The sequence below is a fragment of the Notechis scutatus genome, chromosome 1 (genome assembly GCF_049901735.1).
Source record: "Notechis scutatus isolate UNSWTSFEM ecotype Mainland chromosome 1, rNotScu1.2, whole genome shotgun sequence".
Taxonomy (NCBI): domain Eukaryota; kingdom Metazoa; phylum Chordata; class Lepidosauria; order Squamata; family Elapidae; genus Notechis; species Notechis scutatus.
Genome location: NC_142009.1, coordinates 86,626,342 through 86,646,176, shown reverse-complemented (window position 1 = coordinate 86,646,176; position 19,835 = coordinate 86,626,342). Strand labels below are relative to the sequence as shown.

General features: G+C 38.0%; 1 protein-coding gene across 1 annotated transcript in view; it reads left to right on the top strand.

Moving 5' to 3' along the window:
• The window catches only part of UST (uronyl 2-sulfotransferase), a 123,707-nt gene that overhangs the window by 40,549 nt on the left and 63,323 nt on the right, over positions 1-19,835 (top strand). Inside the window, exons 2-3 of the mRNA XM_026666030.2 lie at positions 2,939-2,982; positions 14,488-14,643. Coding sequence (XP_026521815.1) covers positions 2,939-2,982; positions 14,488-14,643 — 200 coding nt within the window. The remainder of the gene's footprint in view (positions 1-2,938; positions 2,983-14,487; positions 14,644-19,835) is intronic.

The following is a 19,835-nucleotide window of genomic DNA, read 5'->3' as shown; positions in this document are numbered from 1 at the left end:
CCATCTCTCCATCTGTGGCTCAAATCCTAGAGTTCTTGCAAGAGGGACTTGACAAGGGATTATCACCTAATACGTTGAAAAGACAGGTGGTGGCCTTGGCATCAGTTCTCACTTGTGAAGGTCTACTATCTCTTTCCCATCATCCATGCATACGGAGTTTTCTTCGAGGAGCCACAAATTTACGCCCTCCAGCGGTACACCGTTATCCCACCTGGGACCTTAACAGGTTCCTCATCACACTCACTAAGGGCCCTTTTGAACCCTTGAAATCGTCAAGTCTCCAATTTCTGATGTATAAAGTAGTTTTCCTTGTAGCGATCACTTCTGCTCATTGTATTTCGGAACTTGCAGCTTTCAGACAAGATATTTGTGTTTTCCATTCTGACCAGGTGGTCCTTTGTCCTGATCCTACGTTTATTCCCAAAATTAACTCGGTTTTTCATAGGGCACAAGAGCTGATACTTCCTAATTTTTGTCCCAGACCATCCCAAGGGTTGGAACTACAATGGCATAGGCTTGATGTGAGGTGAGCATCGCGAATATATATTAACCGCACAGCAACTTTCAGAAAAACAGAAGCCTTATTTGTGTCATTTCAGTCCAACACTCAGGGATGCAAGGTTTCATCTTCTACAATAGGCCGTTGGCTACGGGCCGCGATAGCGAAAACGTATCAGACTCAATCACTGCAGGTGCCCAGGGGCATAACAGCTCATTCAACAAGGAGCGCCGCAACATCGGCAGCGTGGGCCACACAGGCACCAATAACTGAAATTTGTCGAGCCGCAACCTGGGCCTCTCCATCACTATTCATTAGGCATTATAAAATAGATGTGTTTGCATCTGCTGAGGCCTCCTTTGGCAGAAGAGTTCTGCAACGGGTCCACAGGGACCAGGAGGGGTTTCCAGGCCAGACGGAGTCCCTCCCGTAGGACAGGCCAAGCTTTGGTATGTCCCACTACTGGATGCTCTGAACAGCTCATGGGAGAAAGGGTGTTGGTACTTATCTGACACGCCTGTTCTCTTTGAGCTGTGAAGAGCATCCAGTCCCACCCTTTTTCTGTCTGGTGGGGTCCTGTTTCGGCCAACGAATTTGTTAGGGCATTGAGGACGAGGGCGTTTATTTCTCTCGTCTTTGCCAAAACTGGGGAACGCTGGGGAGGAGTCCCGTGGAGGAGGAGGAGCGTTCCACAAATTAAGCCCAGTCTAGACATGCAGAGACTGAAGCACCTCCCACTACTAGATGCTCTTCACAGCTCAAAGAGAACGGGCGTGTTAGGTAAGTACCAACGCCCTTTCTATTCAAAACACATCTAATTATAAGGATTTCTTAATTGTGATGTATTCCATTATGATTGCCTTCTAAGGCTGTTGTGCTGGATGGTATATGTATGTGTGTGTGTGATTGAGAATGTTATTTGAGTTACAATGATAAAAAATGACCCTATTTAAAATATTGTGATCATTCCTGCCTGCTTTGATTTATATATTTGTAAAAACAGAATTTATAATAGCGTTAACAGTTATATTATAAACAACATCTAAATTATACAACAGTTTCTATTATTTACAAACTTTAATGTATATATAACTTTGTGTTATATACACATTAAACAAACTCTTTAAATTCAATCCATTTAGCCTACCTGCAGTTTTGGAATATTGGGATCCAAGGGTTTGGATTTTCCCCTCTCTGAGAAAAGTTATTGACTTGCCTAAATAATTGAAATTCTAAAAATATTAGTCACAATATGGAACAGAATAAAGTGCTATTACTTTCAAATCATTACTCTGAAAAAAGTAATGGTCTATGAAAAAATGGAAATGTAAAAACCATGTAGAATGAATTAAATAGCAATGATTTAATCAACCGAAAAGCTTTTAAAATGACATTGCAGTATAGAGCACAGTCTTAACTATCAAAATCTTTTCTACCCTAATGCTTGAAATAAAATATTCACTGGAAATATGAAAATGCAAATAAAAAGCAGGAGAACTATTCTGAATTTTTCTTAGACAGTTTTCTTTAGCACAAAATTGACCATTCTGACCATATCAAAAATGTTCCAATAATGTTTGAATCTCACTGGAGGAGTTCTGAACTTCTGGAGATCAGAATGCTTCAGGTAAAATTGGACTGGCCCATCCTGATCTCAAAACAAGACACAAGCTCAGAACATTTTAAAGTTGAAATATGCCCGCTTTCTCCTAGGAACTTGCATAAAAAAGAGAGCATTTTCCAACCACCAGTTGACTTTTAAGCAGACTAAAGATTTGATTACAACTTGCCAATCTTAGCCCTATGAAAACAATTCAAAAGAGTGTTTCATTAGTGTGGAGCAAAGAAACTTTCCTTCAAGTGTTAAAGTCGCGATGGTTTTCCCCATCTGTCTGCACTTTTGTGTGTACAGGGATTCCAAGGCAAATTGTTCTTGTAGGAATGATCTTGATGATTGTCCATGCCTGCACAGAAAACCATGAAAAGCCTTTGAATCAGCCATAACTGTTTTCTAAAGGACGTGGTTACTTTAATAGCACTAGCGCTTAGACTTATATACCGCTTCACAGTGCTTTACAGCCCTCTCTAAGCAGTTTACAGTGTCAATCTATTGCCTCCAAAACAATCTGGGTCTTCATTTTACTGACCTCGGAAGGATGGAAGGCTGAGTCCACCTTGAGCCGGTCAGGATCGAACTGCTGGCAGTGAGCTGAATTAGCCTGCAATACTGCATTCTAACCACTGTGCCACTACGGCTCATTAATGCTTGAAAAAGAGTTAGACTTCCTTCTAATTCTTTCATAATTAATTTTTTTTTTTAAAGTATGATGGGCGGCATAGAAATTTGATGTAAATATATACATAAATATTTGCAGTTTTGTTTAAAAAAAATTACATTAAGGTCTTTAATGCTCTGTTTCTTTTTTTCTTTGTTTCTAGGAAATTCCACTTACTTAGATGATCACGGGCCAGCTCCTTGTAAGGTGAGATGCTTTGTACATTATGTTACATTCAATCAGATTCTGTTCTGCTGTTCCATTTTTCTGCCACTGCAGCTTATAAATGATAAATTATGGTAAGTAATGGCATTATTTCTTTCCCATCAGAAAGGCATAGCACAAACAATTGTTCTAGCAAAGTACTTGCGTGTAAAATTGGAGTTGGGAGTTTTTACACTAACAAAGATATTTGAAAACTTACAAACAATTGTGAAAATTGGCTTTGGAGTTGCCATAATCCTTTCCCGTTCTATCTTTATTTTACAGAATATATCAAGAACGGGGTGTGTGTGTGTGTGTGTGGAAGGATAGAGATTTCCCATAAGAGAAGGGAAGTTAAGAATTAAGCTTAATTACTTTCCCCACCTTTGGTATCTCCTTTCAAAATTAGCTGAACTAGTTGGTATTTATGATTTCTTTAAGGTGGATAGACAAAGTGTTTGCATTTTTCTTTACTTTTAATAGTTTTTGATTTGAGCTCTGCCCTTTCTTGTTTGTTGGCTCTCCTGATTGATGCTGATTGCAATTTTAGTCCATCTGAATCGCATTATATTAATTCTATATTATTCTATGTTATTTAATTCTATTATTTAAGACAGAATGCAATATAAAAATATGTGCATGATATTACTTTCATAAAATGTTCAGCAGTAATCAACAAGTTTAAAAATAGTTTGCAGTTAAATCAATTGTGCTTTATGCCAGCCTTAATAAGCATTACTATTTCTGTTTTATTTTTGAAGGGTTGATATGTACACTGAGAAACATTTTGAATAAATGTATTATTTGTCTGTCTTAACATACTTGTTAATTCAAAAAGAGAACATTTATTTTCTTCTTAATAACTGCTGTGACATCATTGCAATAAAAACAGGACAAATTTGGCTTCTCAATCTTAACTAACACAATTATTCATTTCTGCTCTAGTGCTCAGAGTTTGTGCCAATAGAAGAAGTATCATAAATAAAAGAACAATCATTAAAAATCTTACATGTTCTAAATAGTAATAATAACATATTGCTATAATATATTTCCACTATTGGTCTCACTTTATACTCTTTTTCTCAGTTTGTAACAATGTAAGAATCAAGTGAAAACTCTATTTGGACTATCTCAATTCTAGATAACTACACAGATCAACAGAAAGAAAATAAAGCACAATTCATAAAATAAAATAGAAGGGTGTGTATGTGTGTGTGTGTGTGTGTGTGTGTAAATTCTTATCAAGGCAAACATAATAAAGGAAGATGGATCTTAGTTTTCTTGCCACTAATAAAAAATTAGTTAGGGATTTTGGAGTCTGGTAGAAACCAAGAAATGTGCACCTTTCTGATTTCCGAATACTTTATTTTGTGCTAAAACCTGGTTATTCAAAACAACCAGTTTGACCATTAACCTGTAAATTTTGGCATTTTTAAAATTTTGGAGACCCATATACTGAATGTCATGACAAGAATGTTTTAACAAATGAAGAACAAATTAATTCAGTTCAAGAAATATTGCTTCTAGAAGCTGAGTAAACTATACAGAATTTTTAATTTCCTTGCTTGATGAGAAAAGATCAATTTTCTTTAATTGGTTTTACCTTGCTCATTTTTCTATTTAATTATAACTTATATTAGAGTCGTGATCTTATATTTAGTTATATTTTATTTTATGAATCATTGTCTTTTATTTTCTCTCTGCTGATTTCATAGGTTTTGATTATATGTCTATGTGATATGAAATATATGTATGTATGTATGCATATGTATGTATGGCATTCGGCATACAGAAAACAAATATGTATGTATGTATGTATGTATGTATATATATATATATATATATACCGTATTTGCCGGCGTATAAGATGACTTTTTTGCCCTGAAAAAGATGCCTCCAATTGGGGGGGTCGTCTTATACGCCGGCAAATAGTAATTGGGAAGCACTGCAGCCGCGGCTCTTCCTTTTTGCCTTTCCCTTCCCGAGGCAACGCGGGACTGGAGCCGCGCGGAGCCGCGCCAGCGGTAACAACTCCTGACAGCCCCAGCCGGATACCTCAGCGGAGCCCGGGCGGTGCGAGCCTCGTTTCCTTGGGAGCTGGGAGAAGGCTGGCTGCTCCTTTCAGCTTCACGGGATTCGTTTCCACGGTAGACAAAAGTGCCTCAAAAAAAAAAAAAGTGCAAAAGTGGAAGGCGTGCGGAAGAGGGGGCGAGTATATAACAAACTATATTTTGAGTGGAAATGTTGGGGGTCGTCTTATACGCCGGCATATACGGTATATATATATATATATATATATATATATATATATATATATATATATATGTATGTATGTATGTATGTATGTGTATATGTATATGTATATGTATATGTAGGTCTAGGTGTGTTCGGGTCTTTTCCTGTGTAAGATTAAGAGTATCTTGGCGACGTTTCGGTGAGATCCCACTCGCCATCCTCAGGCTGGTGCTTTCGGCTTTGTGCCAGTGCAAGCAGTGTGTGATCGGAGCTGCCGTCTCTCTATAAATACTGGTGGTGGGGGCTGGTGTGCTGGGCTGGTTGGCTGCACTGCTGCCTCTTGATTGGTTGATGGAGTTGGTATAATGGGCTGTGTGATGGCCTTGTGAGTTTTGTTGTGGAGATATTTTGGATCTTGTGCTATAATCTCCTGGGTCGTTTGTTTTGTAGTGATCTTTTTTCCATTAGCCTCCCGTGTTTTAACGGCTTGGGTAATGGGTTGTGTGATGGGCTTGCGAGTTATTTTGTTGTGGTATCCTGGGTCCTGTGTTGTAACTCCTGGGTCGTTTGTGTTTTGATCTCTTTTCCATTAGCCTCCTGTGTAGTAATGGCTTGGGTAATGGGTTGTGTGATGACCTTGTGAGATTTATTGCTGTGGTATCCTTGGTCTTGTGCTGTGATATCCTGGGTCATTTGCAGTTAGTTTTGGTAGAGGAATGCAAATAGAAAGTGTTATGAATATTTAGTCTTCTTGGTAATTGAATATTTGAGGATACTAATTTTCAATGGTATTTTTCTATTCTTATAAAATTGCCAGCTGTCATGCCCCTGTTGGAATCTGATTCAGAGGGGGAGGCCGAACAGCTGACAGGGAGTGGGAGTATGGCTCCATTGGCTGTGGAAGAAACTGAGGAAGGGCAAAGTCATGCTGGGCAGAGCAGGGGAGAGGTAGAGCAAGGGAGAAGGAATTCAGAGGAAGACCCAGGTCCACCCCATCTTCATCCTAGGGCACGCAGGGAAGGGAGCAATGTGAGTTGCATGGCTTATGGGGGAAGAAAGGGCCCTGATTCCCTTCATTAGCTGCAGCTGGGAATACAGTGTTTAAAAAGGGAAGCTGTGCACAGCAAGCTGTTGGAACCAAATCGTGAATTCATCTGGTATCATCGTGGCTTATCTGTGTTCCTGGCATCTTCCCAACTCTGTGAGTTTTGCCATGTTTTAAAGTCTGAAAGTCCTTCTCCTGCCCTGTCAAGTTAATTACTGCAGCTTGGTTTGTTTGGATTTTTAGTTACAGTCTGTACGTACCTTGTTTTGGACTGAATTTTCTCCAGTTAAAGGCTGTTCCTGGGAGAGTTTTTCTCCAGCCAAAAGTAACCTGGACATTGGGGGCAAAGTTGGAGAGATAATAAAGGGACTCTTCTTGCTTATTTGACTGTGTTGCCTTTGTGCCATGCCCTGGGTCATCACACCAGCAGTATCTAATCTTTGAGCAACATTCAACTTAGCCTACAAAGTGTGCTGTGCCTGGATTATCTTTTCTACTGAGCAGAGAGTATGAGAATTTACTTGCATAATTGTTTCCTGTTATTGAATAAAGCTTTTAATATAACAAAAATAAATCTAATATTGGCTCCTTTTGATCTATTTTTGAAGTTTTGTTTACCCAGCTCCCTTTTTCAAACTATTTCGTTTAGTTGGTCAGCCAAGGTTATGGTCATTTAAGGTTTGAAATTCAAAGTAATTTAAATGCTCAAATTTTAAATTAATTCACCTTTGAAACTTAAAAGTAAGTTGGGTTTTCCTTGCCAGATAGCTCAAATGGCTCATATCCTTAATTACTGTTCATTTACTTACACTCTTGAATAAAAATAATCATTTATTTCTATGGAGATTCTCAGTCATCCATGGTTGTCCCAAAGGTGCTTTTTCAAGAAGCAACTGGATTTTTTGGTTTTTCTTTGAAGACATTTCGCTTCTCATCCAAGAAGCTTCTTCAGCTCTGAAGAAAGAAAATGTTCCTTTTCATTTGTAATAAAGCTGTTACAAAAGTCACTGGCCTGAGATTCAGTTCTTGTTGAACCTTGTTGGCCCATAAATCTTAAGTGCCTAATTATCTTCAAAATCCCTTTGAGGCTCCCCAACTGAATCTCAGGCCAGTGATTTTGCAATAGCTTTATTACAAATGAAGAGGAATATTTTTTTTTTACTTCAGAACTGAAGAAGCTTCTTGGACAATCATTTATTTCCTACAAATATAGTAGGTTTAAATATCTGTTATATATACAGATACATATTTGTGTATTTTTATTTTAAAATGGGAGCCTTCCCTACCCTCGTAGTTCAATTGATTGGGGTGAGTTAGCCAGAAATATAAAAGTAGGCAAACTTGGGAGGAAATCTGCATCCTTGAGTACGAGGGAGTTTCATCTGATGAAGCATTTTGTTGCAATGGTAAAGTCTTTGGGGAAAGCTTAAAGAGGTCAATAAACATCTGTACAAGTTTAGAAGTAGGTGAAGAAGCCAAGACTGGATGGTTGTCAAGGCAGTGTGCTCAGTGCAGTGTAATTCTGGCTCTTAATGAGCTACTTGACCTCAAGTGGCTGGCTGAGAGAATTGAGAGACAGAAATTTTACAGGATGGAGAGACATAACTGTGGGGTCATTTGACCTAGTCTCATCTATGGTTTGCTTCAATATTTGCAACCATCACTTCACATTCAAAGCAGAAAAGCATAATACTTAATTTAGAATCTCAAGAGAATAACAGAGTTGGAAAGGACCTTCTAGGCTAACCTCTGCTCAAGCAAGAAACCTTATACCATTTCAGAAAAATGTTGTCCAATCTCTTCTTAAAAAACCTCCAGTGTTGGAGCATTCACAACTTCTGGAGGCAAATTGTTCCACTGATTGATTGTTCAAATTTCTCTTTACTTCTAAGTTGGATCTTTCCTTGATTAGTTTCCATCCATTGCTTCTTGAACTGCCTTCAGGTTCAAGAAGCAGTGGATGGAAACTTTGGGGAGTAGGTTGATCCCCTCTTCTCTGTGCTTATTTCAATGTTTTGGTTCCCCCCTCCCAGTATTTTAGCTTTTCCACGTACTTTGTTGGACTACTGACCAAGGGGACATTAAAAAAGTACATTGGTGTAAGATAAAGTGATAAGAAAGTGGGTTCAAATAAACATTATTCTGGGGCCTTGCAGGTTTTACAAAAGCACCACAGCATTTCTGTGATAAATAGTTAAGATTAACCTGTTTCATTGAATTTAAATGTAAGGATAAACAAGCAGCCCTATCAAGGAGCACTGAACCTAAGTGCAACTCTATGTTCTTGTTCCTGCTTGTCTATGGAGATTCTCAACTATACAGGTCATGTCCCAAAGGTGCTTTTTTTCAAAAGGCAACTGAACTTTCTTGTGTTTTTTCCTTTGAAAACATTTCACTGCAGGAGTTTCTTCAGTTCAGAAATGAGGACGTTTCTTGGATGAGTAGTGAAACATTTTCAAAGAAAAAAAAACTAACAAAATCCAGCTGCCTTTTGAAAAAAGCACCTTTGGCACTGTTCCAGCTTGGATATAATGTAAAGTATATTTAGCAATAAATACATTTAAATTTAATCTGTTTAATTTTGTTTACACTACTATAAAGTATATATTATTAATGGCAGTGGTGGAATTCAAATTTTTTTACTACCGGTTTTGTGGGCGTGGCTTATTTGGTAGGTGTGGCTTGTGGTCATGTGACTGGGTAGGTGTGGCTTGGTGGTCATGTGACTGGGTGGGCATGGCTTGGTGGTCATGTGACTGGGTGGGCGTGACCAACTCAATGTCACTCACATCAAGTGGTGCCCCACCTGGCCCCTCCCCTCCATTCCTTGTCACCCAGTCTCAACTTATCTATAGTTCTGTAAAAATGTTCACCTTTTTTAACTTTATTATCTGCATACTATAGATGTACTTTCATGGACCACTGAAAGGAGGAAATGGCTCACATGCTTTGCCCAAGAGTGTGATATAGGCAACAGGCTTTTAAGGGGCTGCCACAAAGAAAGGGGGACAATGTATTTACCAAAGAGGCAGAATGCAAACAAGAAGCAATGAATGGAAACTGAACAAAGAGAGAAGCAACCTAAAACTAAGGAGAAACTTCCTGACAGTGAGAACAATTCACCAGTGGAACTGCCTGTCTCCAGAAGTTCTAGGTGCTCAATCACTGGAAGTTTTTGAGAAAAGACTGGACAGCCATTTCTCTGAAATGGTATAGGGTTCACCCCAAGGTTCCTTCCAAGTATTATTCTGACACCTTGTCCCAGGATTTCTACTCAGAGTTTGGCATCCTCAGTTTTCTTGCCTGAGCTGGGGGTTGGACTAGAACAGGGGTCCCCAACCACCGGTCCGTGGACCGGTACCGGTCCGCGGAACAAGTCCTACCGGGCCGCTGGCTTGCTGGGCGCCGCCATCTTTTTGATGAAAAAGTGCTTCGGTGAGCTTTTCCGGGTAGAAGGCTCACCGAAGCACGTTTCATCAAAAAGATGGCGCCAGCGCTCCGGTGAGCTTTTCCGGTAGAAAGCTCACCGGAAGCACGCTTTCATCAAAAAAGATGGCGGCACCAGCGCTTCGGTGAGCTTTTCCGGGTGAAAGCCATTTCTACCCGGAAAAGCTCACCGAGCGCCCGCCATCTTTGATGAAAAGTGCTTCGGTGAGGTCACCGGAAGCACTTTTCATCAAAAAGATGGCGGCACCCAGCTGATGCTGTTACCGGCGCGGCGCCCAGCTGATGCCGGTACCTGGCAGCGGCATAAAAAAGGTTGGGGATCACTGGACTAGAAGACCTCCAAGGTCCCTTTCAACTCTTGTTAAACACATGTGTATTTTATGCTCTGGACTATTGACATTGAATGCATGTAAACCCTGAAAAATATGTGGTAGCCCTGGGCAAAAGAATGGCAGTAGAATCACTCTAGGTGTAGGGACAGTGTAAAATATTAACACATGATAAATAATGGAACAATTAAAAATAATAGCAGAGTTTTATCTCTCTCTCTCTTCCTATTTTTTTTTCTTTCTTTCTCTACCATCTTTCTTTCTTTCTTTCTTTTTTCTTTCCTTCTCATACACACACACACACACACAGAGAGAGAGAGAGAGAGCACTTAACAGACAAGCATTTTGGAAGCAGCTCCTTTAAATTTCTCCAAGGCTTGAGTGGATTCCCCCACCCTCCTCTGTCAGATCACACTCCTTTTCACTCCAGCACTTTAACTAACAAGGAGAAAGCGATACTTGCAGCATCCATGGGGAATCCTTGGAGAAGTTTTTAAAAGACCTGCTTCCAAAATGCATTTCTTTTACGTTGCAAAAGTGCTCCAAGGCTCGATTCACGCTCACACCCTCTGTCAGACCTCACTCTTTCTCACTCCCGACACTTTAACTCACACGGGGAAAGTGATACTTGCAGCGTCCATGCCTTTCTTCCATTTCCCCAGGGAGAAAGAGAACATGGGGGACGGAAAGCTAGGAGAGCGATCACAAGTGAGTGACCGGGCGACTGGGTTGGGGGCATGGTCACCGGTTCGGTGACCCATGCCAAATAACCGCTACCGGTTCGCCTGAATAGGTGTGAACTGGTTGAATAGCACCTCTGATTAATGGAGCAGTATTTAAACTTCACAGTTCATTTCTTGAAAGTTCATACCGTTTATTTTTAAAACTTGAGAACGCTTTAACTTAAAACGTGCAAAAGCATTTCAACCAGGTGAGATGGTGCAATAAGAAAATAAAGATTCTCCCCCTCTTGTACAGAAAATAAGTCTACAACAATCCAGACAAGATTGGGATATTTTTCAAGAGTGATGGATCTGGACAGCTGAGTGTTGCTCTACCTGTCCTGTAGAGACCCTCACTTTCTCTGAGGAGCCGATTTGCACTTTGAAGATGCTCCTGGATCACCACTGTTAATAGAAGTCCAGGTGGCTTCATTGGCACATAATGCCTTTTATCAAGGCATTGCTAACTTACTGTGATCTTACTTGGATAGAGATAGACACAGAGGTGATATTCAGCAAGTTCTGACTAGTTCTGGACAACCGGTAGGGGAAATTTTGAGTAGTTCAGAGAATCAGCAAATACCACCTCTGACTGAAGATTTTACAGTATCCTTCCCCTGCCACACCCACCAAGCACGCCCACAGAACTGGTAGTAAAAAAAATTGAATCTCACCACTGGACAGGCAGCATTACAATAGTTAGCCTTACAATTACTCTCTCATATCATCTCAGCTAGATTTTTTTTAAATTAAAATTTAAAATTATTTTGCAACATATCCATTTTTCAATTCAACAGTGTGTCGTCTGGGTACATATATCTTATGCGCATATACATATTTAATATACATCTGTTACTATAATGTTAATAGTTACATTCATATTAAACACTACTCATCCTTATTTATCTTAACATGGTAGTAATCTTAATGCATTCAGCTAGATTATTGTAATGCATTGTGAATGGGGCTCCTTTGAAAAAGATTTGGAAAGTTCAAAAAATAGCAGCTTAATAGGACTGGCCATTATGAATATATTATGCCAGTCCATTGCCATTATACTGACTGCCATTCATTTCCAGACTAATTCAAAGTTCAGGGTTTTTTTAAATCCCTAAGCAGCTTAGGGCAAGGTTACCTGAAGGAGCACTTTCTCATGCGCCTTACCTGGATTTTAAAATAAAGCCTTTCTCCAGGTCCTTTCATCAAAACTGAGGTGGACATCTTTAAGGGGTAGATTTTTTTTTTCTGAGGTGGCATTTCATTAATGGAATTTCCTTCCCAACTGGCACCCACCAGTTGGCATCATTTCAAAACCAGGTGGAGACTTTGATATTGATATGAATGGATATGTTGAACCTCTGGGTTGAAGAAATTCCATAAACTGCATTCAGGAACTTAACATTGCCAGAATGGAAAATATCCAACAAAACCAGATTAGATTCATGGTCTGATTTCATTATCCATGCATTTTTGTCTTTCAGGCTGTATGTAACACTTCTAGGTCAAATACCATTCACAATTTCGCAGAATTTTTTCTATTTTGCCAGAACCAATATTTATAGTACAGGTAGATCTCAGCTTATGACTAGTTGTTTTATGACTATTCAAAGTTATGACAGAGTTCAAAAAAACTTACTTACAACTCAACCTCAAAGTTACAATTGCTCCCCCCTTTCCAAAGACATATGATTGCATTTCAGGGACTTGGTAACCAGCTTGTATTTATGTCTAGCTGCAGTGTTCCATGGTTATGTGACCACAGACTGCCATGTTTTTTTGCAAGTTTTTGCTATTTTCTGGCAAAAAATGTCAACTTGGAAGAATAGATTTGCATAGTGACCATTGTAATTCACTTTACGATTGTTCTAAAAACAGTTGTAAAATTGAGTCCCAGTCACATGGTTCCTCAACTTATGATCACAACATCACACGACTAAAATTCCAGGTTTTATTGTGATCATAAATCAACAATTACCTGAAATAAATCAACAATTACCTTGCTTACCACCAGAGCATTTTAAAATAAGTAATATCCATGAATAAATATTTTCTGTTACTACTCTCAAAGATATAGCCATGTGACCTTTAGTCTCAAGCAGTGAACAAAATTGAGCTGAAATAACTCATATTAACAAATAAATTGAATAGTAAATGAAAGCTATGATTTTCCAGCTTTCTGTGAAAAAAGACCTTATTAACTTAACCGTGCATTAACAGAGAGAGAAAAGTGTTAATGCATGGATAAGTTAATGTGTGAAGTATTAAAACCACTTTATAATGCCTTGGTAAGATCTCACTTAGAATACTGCATCCAGTTTTGGTTGCCACATTGTAAAAAAGATGTTGAGAATCTAGAAAAAGTGCAGAGAAAAGCAACAAATATGATTAGGGGACTGGAGTCTAAAACATTAGGGGACTGGAGTCTAAAACATAAAGAATGTTGGAATTGGGTATGTCTAGTTTAATGAAAAGAAGGACGAGGTGTGACCTGATAGCAATGTTCCAATATCTCAGGGGCTGCCACAAAGAGGAGGGTTACCTATTCTCCAGAGCACCTGAGAGCAGGACAAGAAGCAATGGATGGAAACTAATTGAAGAGAGAATCAACTAGGAACTAAGGAGAAATTTCCTGACAGAACAATTAATCAGTGGAACAACTTGCCTCCAGAAGTTGTGAATGCTGCAACACTGGAAGTTTTTAAGAAGAGATTGGACAACCATTTATCTGAAATGGTGTAGGGTTTCCTGCCTGAGCAAGGGGTTGGACTAGACTACTTCAAAAGTCCCTTCCAACACTGTTATTTTGTTCTGTTTGCTTGGTAGAAACTGCCTTAATTTGATTTTAAAGTGAAATGCAAATATAGAAATATATTTACTGGTTTACTGAATAAGCACAGAAGATTACTTCAAACAATACCTGTCTAGCTTTATTAAGTTTAACCTATTTATGTATATTTGTGGTTAATGTTTAGTCATTGAGAGCTGAATATGTGTATGAATCCATTATAATGTTTATACTTGAAGATATGTAAACAGATATGAAACCTTATTCAACAAGTCATTACTTAATACAGTCGTCCAAATAAGAAATGCATGTGTTTACTATTTGAGGTTCTTGGATTAATATTAGTTCACCAATTCATCATAGTCAAGACATAATTAGTATTCTGTCTCACCAAGGATTATTCATTCTTGTTCTTTGGATAATTTCCTAGAAAGGGCTATAATCCTGAATGGTTTGTGACATTTTTATACCTTAGATTTACAAGAAATAAAACATAAATATGTATTCAATGTTCTGTCTTAAATTACAAAGAGGGAATATGCAGATAAAAGTCCTCCGTTAATTGAAAAGTGCAATCAGACTAAGTAATGGAAATTTAATTTTATCTTTAGCACACTGAAGGAGAAAAGAATTTAAGAGTATGATAGCAATCTATTATTAAACAATTGTGACATAAATAATCTGTGCACTAGAGCCTTTCTTCAGAATACTTTTGCTAGTATTATGATGCCGCAGGATAATTCCTATCTTTGATATAATAATCCAAGAGTATTATTCTACAATGGGAAATAATAAATATTTTCTGCTTTTTTAATATTTCAAACTTTTGGATTTCTTTGCACCTTGAACTACTCATTTTCAAAATTTCAGTCTCAAGTCAAAACAAAAACATTTTTGACAATTAAATATTTCCAAATAACATTTTTTTAAATCTTTTCTGCTTAGGTCCTTCCATTCCCAAGCCAGGTGGTATACAACAGAGTTGGAAAATGTGGGAGCCGGACTGTGGTTTTGCTGTTAAGAATTCTGTCCGAGAGGCATGGGTTCAATTTAGTTACTTCGGATATTCATAATAAAACTAGGCTTACGAAGAATGAACAGGTAAGTCATCTGCTTATTTTTTCCTTTTTTTATATTCAGAATATATGAAAGTAAGAATAGAGTTGGAAGGGACCTTAGAAGTCTTCTAGTCCAACTCCTGCTCAAGAAGGAGACTTTATACCATTTCAGACAAGTGGCTGTCCAGTCTTTTCTTAGAAACCTCCAGTGATGAAGCACCTACAACTTCTGAAGGCAAGCTGTTCCACTGGTTTATTGTTCTCATAGTTAGGAAGTTTCTCTTAATTCCACGTTGCTTCTCTCCTTGATTAGTGTCTGTTAGGTCTGTGGGGATTTACCCTAGCAGAGTATTGTAGCAGTAGTCAAGCCAGGCAGCCAAACGAGAGCGGAAGGGCCCCAGAGTATACACACACTGAACACAAACACTGTTTGTAGTTTAAATAGTTTTTAATCCATTTAGAGTTCAAAGCATTGTCATTCAGTCCATTAAGTCATTCACAGTATTTTCATCCAGTAAGACTCACTAGTATAGTCCAAGTTAAGAGTCCTTGCAATATCTTTATCAGCCGATAAAGATATCTTCTCCTCCTCCGGTTTCACTCTCCAGAGAAACAAACGCTGGATATTATGTAGAATTACGCAGTGAATCAGCAAACAGTAGCAAACAATAACAGTTCAGTCACAGGCACTCACAGTCAGTAATCACAGTTAGTCGCAGTAACACACAGTTACTCGCAGCAGCACACAGTTACAGTCGTAGTAGCACACATTTACAGCATCTCACAGTAAGCTTTCCAGCTTCTAATGCTTCCTTATATTGTAACTTCTAACCGCACCCTTAATCGGCTAATTGCCTGCTGCATTGTGCTTAAAGTGATAAGCACTTAAACCATGATATCTAAGTTTTATATATTTATTCACCCAAACCATATTTGGTATCAATGTTATACCTAACATACTCCCCTTTTGGGTGAAATAAATATATAATACCTTTACAATCTAATCCCATATTTTTCACAACTCTCTTGGTGCTTACTGGCACCTTGGGCTTTAGTAAAATTATCAGCTAAATTGTCCTCCGACATACAGTACTCTAGCTGAATCATCTTACTTCTTACAGATTGTCTCACGTTTAGGTATCTTAGATCTGTATGCTTGCTCCTTGTTTTTACTCCAATATTTGTGGCCATTTGAATTGCTGCCTGATTATCTTCATGAATAATTATAGGATAATCTACAGTTATACCTATATCAATTAACATTTGTTTATACATTATTAACTCTGTACATAACAATGATAAACAGGAGAATTCTGCCTCCATAGTAGACAAACTTATATGCTGTTGTCTTATTGACTTCCAGCCTATTAATGTCTTACCCAGCATTATGGCTGTTCCTGAAGTCGACTTTCTAGTGTCTCTTTCTGATGCAAAGCTAGCATCTGCATAAGCACACAGAATTAAATCACCCTTTGGTTCTAAATACAATGAATAATTCATTGTCTTTTTAAGATATCTTAATATCCTCTTAGCTGCATTCCAGTGTCTTTCACATGGTGCAGAATTGAATCTAGCCAACTGATTCACGCAGTACGATATATCTGGTCTAGACCAATTACTAATATAACTCAAACTACCAATTAAAGATTGATAAATCACCTTATCAAACTCAGGGCTTTGTTCATCAGTGTTGCTAAACTCCTGACTCATTGGAGTCTTAGCTGGCTTACAAAGCTCCATCTTGTAATCTTTATCAATTTGCTTATCTTATCTTCCTGAGATATCTTAAAACCTTTCCGTGTTTTCTTTATATTCAAACCGAGATACTTCTTTATCTCCCTAATTGCTTGATCTTTATTCTCTTTCCTAATGATGCTATTATTTTATTTGCTTCATCATTAGTTTCAGTTATCAATGCAATATCATCTGTGAATAGTAATAATAATGATACTTTCCCATTTGTCTCCTTCTTAAACAGACATGGATCGGCTAAACCAGCTTTAAATCCTATATTGTCTAGTTCCTTTACAATATACTGGTTCCATTCATAGCCTGATTGTTTAAGACCATAGAGACTTTTCTTTAACAACCAACAATCATTATTATCCTTATTTTCACTTTTAATACCAACAGGTTTTTCATATAAATAATATGTTTTAATGGGGCGTGCAAGTAAGCAGTTTCCACATCTAAATGGTTAACTATATAGTTTTTACTAGCTGCCCACACTAAAGCTGCCCTCAAGGTTGCTGCCTTAAGACTAGGTGCAAACACCTCATCATAGTCATTAGCATTCTGCCTAAAACCTTGGGCTACTAACCTTGCCTTATGGATTAAATTACCATCTTTATCTATTTTTACCTTAAATATCCATTTGCAGCCAATGGATTTCTTTCCTACAGGTAATTTGGCATTCTCATACACCTTCATATCACTTAATGAATTCAGTTCCTTATTCATTGCTGCATACCATTTTTCTTTTCCTTATTAGGATACTTTTTAATTTCTTCAACAGAATTAGGAACTTGATTAATCTGGCACACTGTGTTAGCCTGGTACCTATCAGGCGGTCTAGATACACGTGTAGTTCTTCTGGGAATTACAGGGCTTACAGGAGGACTTTGTTGAACTACTACCTGTTCATCTTCCTCATCCTGTTCAGCTATTGAATCTGTTTCTTCCTTTATGGGCACTATTTCATCCTGTATTTGTCTCTTTACTTTATTTTTAAAGTTACAGGGATAACTAATGGGATTTCTATAGATTCAATAATTACATCTTTATTGGCATCCTGTTCTAATTTCTCCCATCCTTCATGTTCTAGAAATTGGGCACTAGCACTACATAACACTTTAGATGTGCCTTTCTCCCAAAATCTATATGCCCTATGGTTTGCCTGATAACCAACGAAGAAAAATCTTTTAGCTCTATGTTGCCCTTTTTTCTGAGTTGTGCAGGAATATGCACCATGCTGGTGCACCAAATGTGTGCAGGTAACTTAGATCAGGTTTCCTGCCATGCCACCTGGTGAATGGTATTTCACCTGTTGTTGTATTAACAACGTTGTTTAATATGTTATTAGCACACATTGTAGCCTCCCCCACAAAGAATCAGGTAACCCAGAATCATTTAACATTGTTCTAACCATTGCCTGTAGTGTTTGGCCTCTTCTTTCAATAAAAGCGTTATGTTCTGGCCTGTATGGAGCAGACTTCTTATGCTCTATTCCAGCTACCTTAAGTCTGTTCTGGAATTTGTTATTAATAAATTCCGTACCATTATCTGTCACCAGGGTTATCAGTTGTCGCTTAGACTTTCTTTCAGCAAACCTAAGCCAATTGAAAAAATGTTGATATGTTTCAGTTTTGCTTTTCATTAAATAGCAAAACCCATATCTAGAATAATGGTCCATAATGCTCAGTATATATCTAGCACCCCCATACTGGGTTTCTTTGGACCTATTATGTCTGCAAATACTACTTCTAAAGGTTCTTTTGTTTTGAAACCATTTAGCCTATTTGCAGGCAATACTTTGCTCTTATCTTCACAGCAAACATTACAACGCAAATATTTATCACAAGATTTTAACCTTATTCCTTCAGATAACTCAACTGTACGTTTTAGCATTTTAAAATTTACATGCCCCAAACGCCTATGCAATAAATGGATACATTCATCATGAGGCTTTATATTATTAAATACAGTTTGAGCCTCCCCTTTCTTACTATTATCTAAGACATATAATGTTCCATTTAAAGCTGCAGTTACCCTTTGTTATCTTTTTCAATTATGCAATAATTATCCTTAAAAGTAATTACATAACCTAATTTATCTAATACCCTTACTGAAAGCAAATTAAACTTTAGTTGCGGTACATACAACATTTTTATATCCTGGTTTATGTACGGACAACGTGCAAAACCTTGACCTTTCGCTTTCAGGTTCCAGCCATTGGCAAGAGATATATGTTGAGAACTTGTAGACATTTTTATAAATTTTGTCTTATCTCTTGTGATGCAGTGGGATGCGCCACTGTCAACCACCCATAAATTATTCTTCACATCAGAGTTGCTAAACGTGGCTAGTTCAAATGCTTTCTTTGGCTTTTTTACATTCTGGCTTTTTCTCTTTTTGCAGAATCTTGCCAAATGTCCTCTGCCTCCACAATTAAAACACTTTTTAATTGTGTATGCCGTCGAAGATAAATTCTCTTCTTCCAGGTGCTGAACTTTGCTTTGCTGGTTTCTTTTAGTAGCCTGCCTGTTATGTCGGTTAATGAGAGGCTTTCTTTGGGCAATACCTCTAACGAAGTCACATAGTCATCATAGCTTTGATCTAATGAAGATAATATTATGTAGACTTGTTGCAGTTCATTAAATATAAGCTCTTTTTCTTGCAAATCTTGAAAAATGCTCTTCATACAGTTTAAATGAACTAACATATCTCCATTCCTCTGAAGATGCGTTCAAAAAGCTTCCGTGTAAGATTTATATGTGCTCCTACACTGTCCCGAACATAAATCTTCCTGAGGTTCTCCCAGCAGTTTGCAGCATTTTCTTCTCCACGAATATGGACAAGCTGCTGATCACAGAGAGTCAGTCCTATGATGCATAAAGCCTGCTCATTCTTCAGTTTAAAGTCTTGTAACTTTTCGTTATCATCATCATTAGCAGGATCCCAGCTACTCACATCTGGTGGGTTTGCTATAATGTCCCACAAACCTTCTCTGCGTGAAGTAAAACTACATTTCATTGACCATGAAACATAGTTTGTTCCATCCAGCCTGGATATCATGGACAGTTGTGACAAATTTACTTGTGCCATTACTCTTCAGATATTTTGACTATTTTAAACTAATTAAAACAGTTTGTTTTTACAGTAATGTGCAACTCACACCAACTCTCTCTGCTATATCCTGGTTAGTTAGACTATGCTGCTGGGCCCATAACCAATGTTAGGTCTGTGGGGATTTACCCCTAGCAGAGTATTGTAGCAGTAGTCAAGCCAGGCAGCCAAACGAGAGCGGAAGGGCCCCAGAGTATACACACACTGAACACAAACACTGTTTGTAGTTTAAATAGTTTTTAATCCATTTAGAGTTCAAAGCATTGTCATTCAGTCCATTAAGTCATTCACAGTATTTTCATCCAGTAAGACTCACTAGTATAGTCCAAGTTAAGAGTCCTTGCAATATCTTTATCAGCCGATAAAGATATCTTCTCCTCCTCCGGTTTC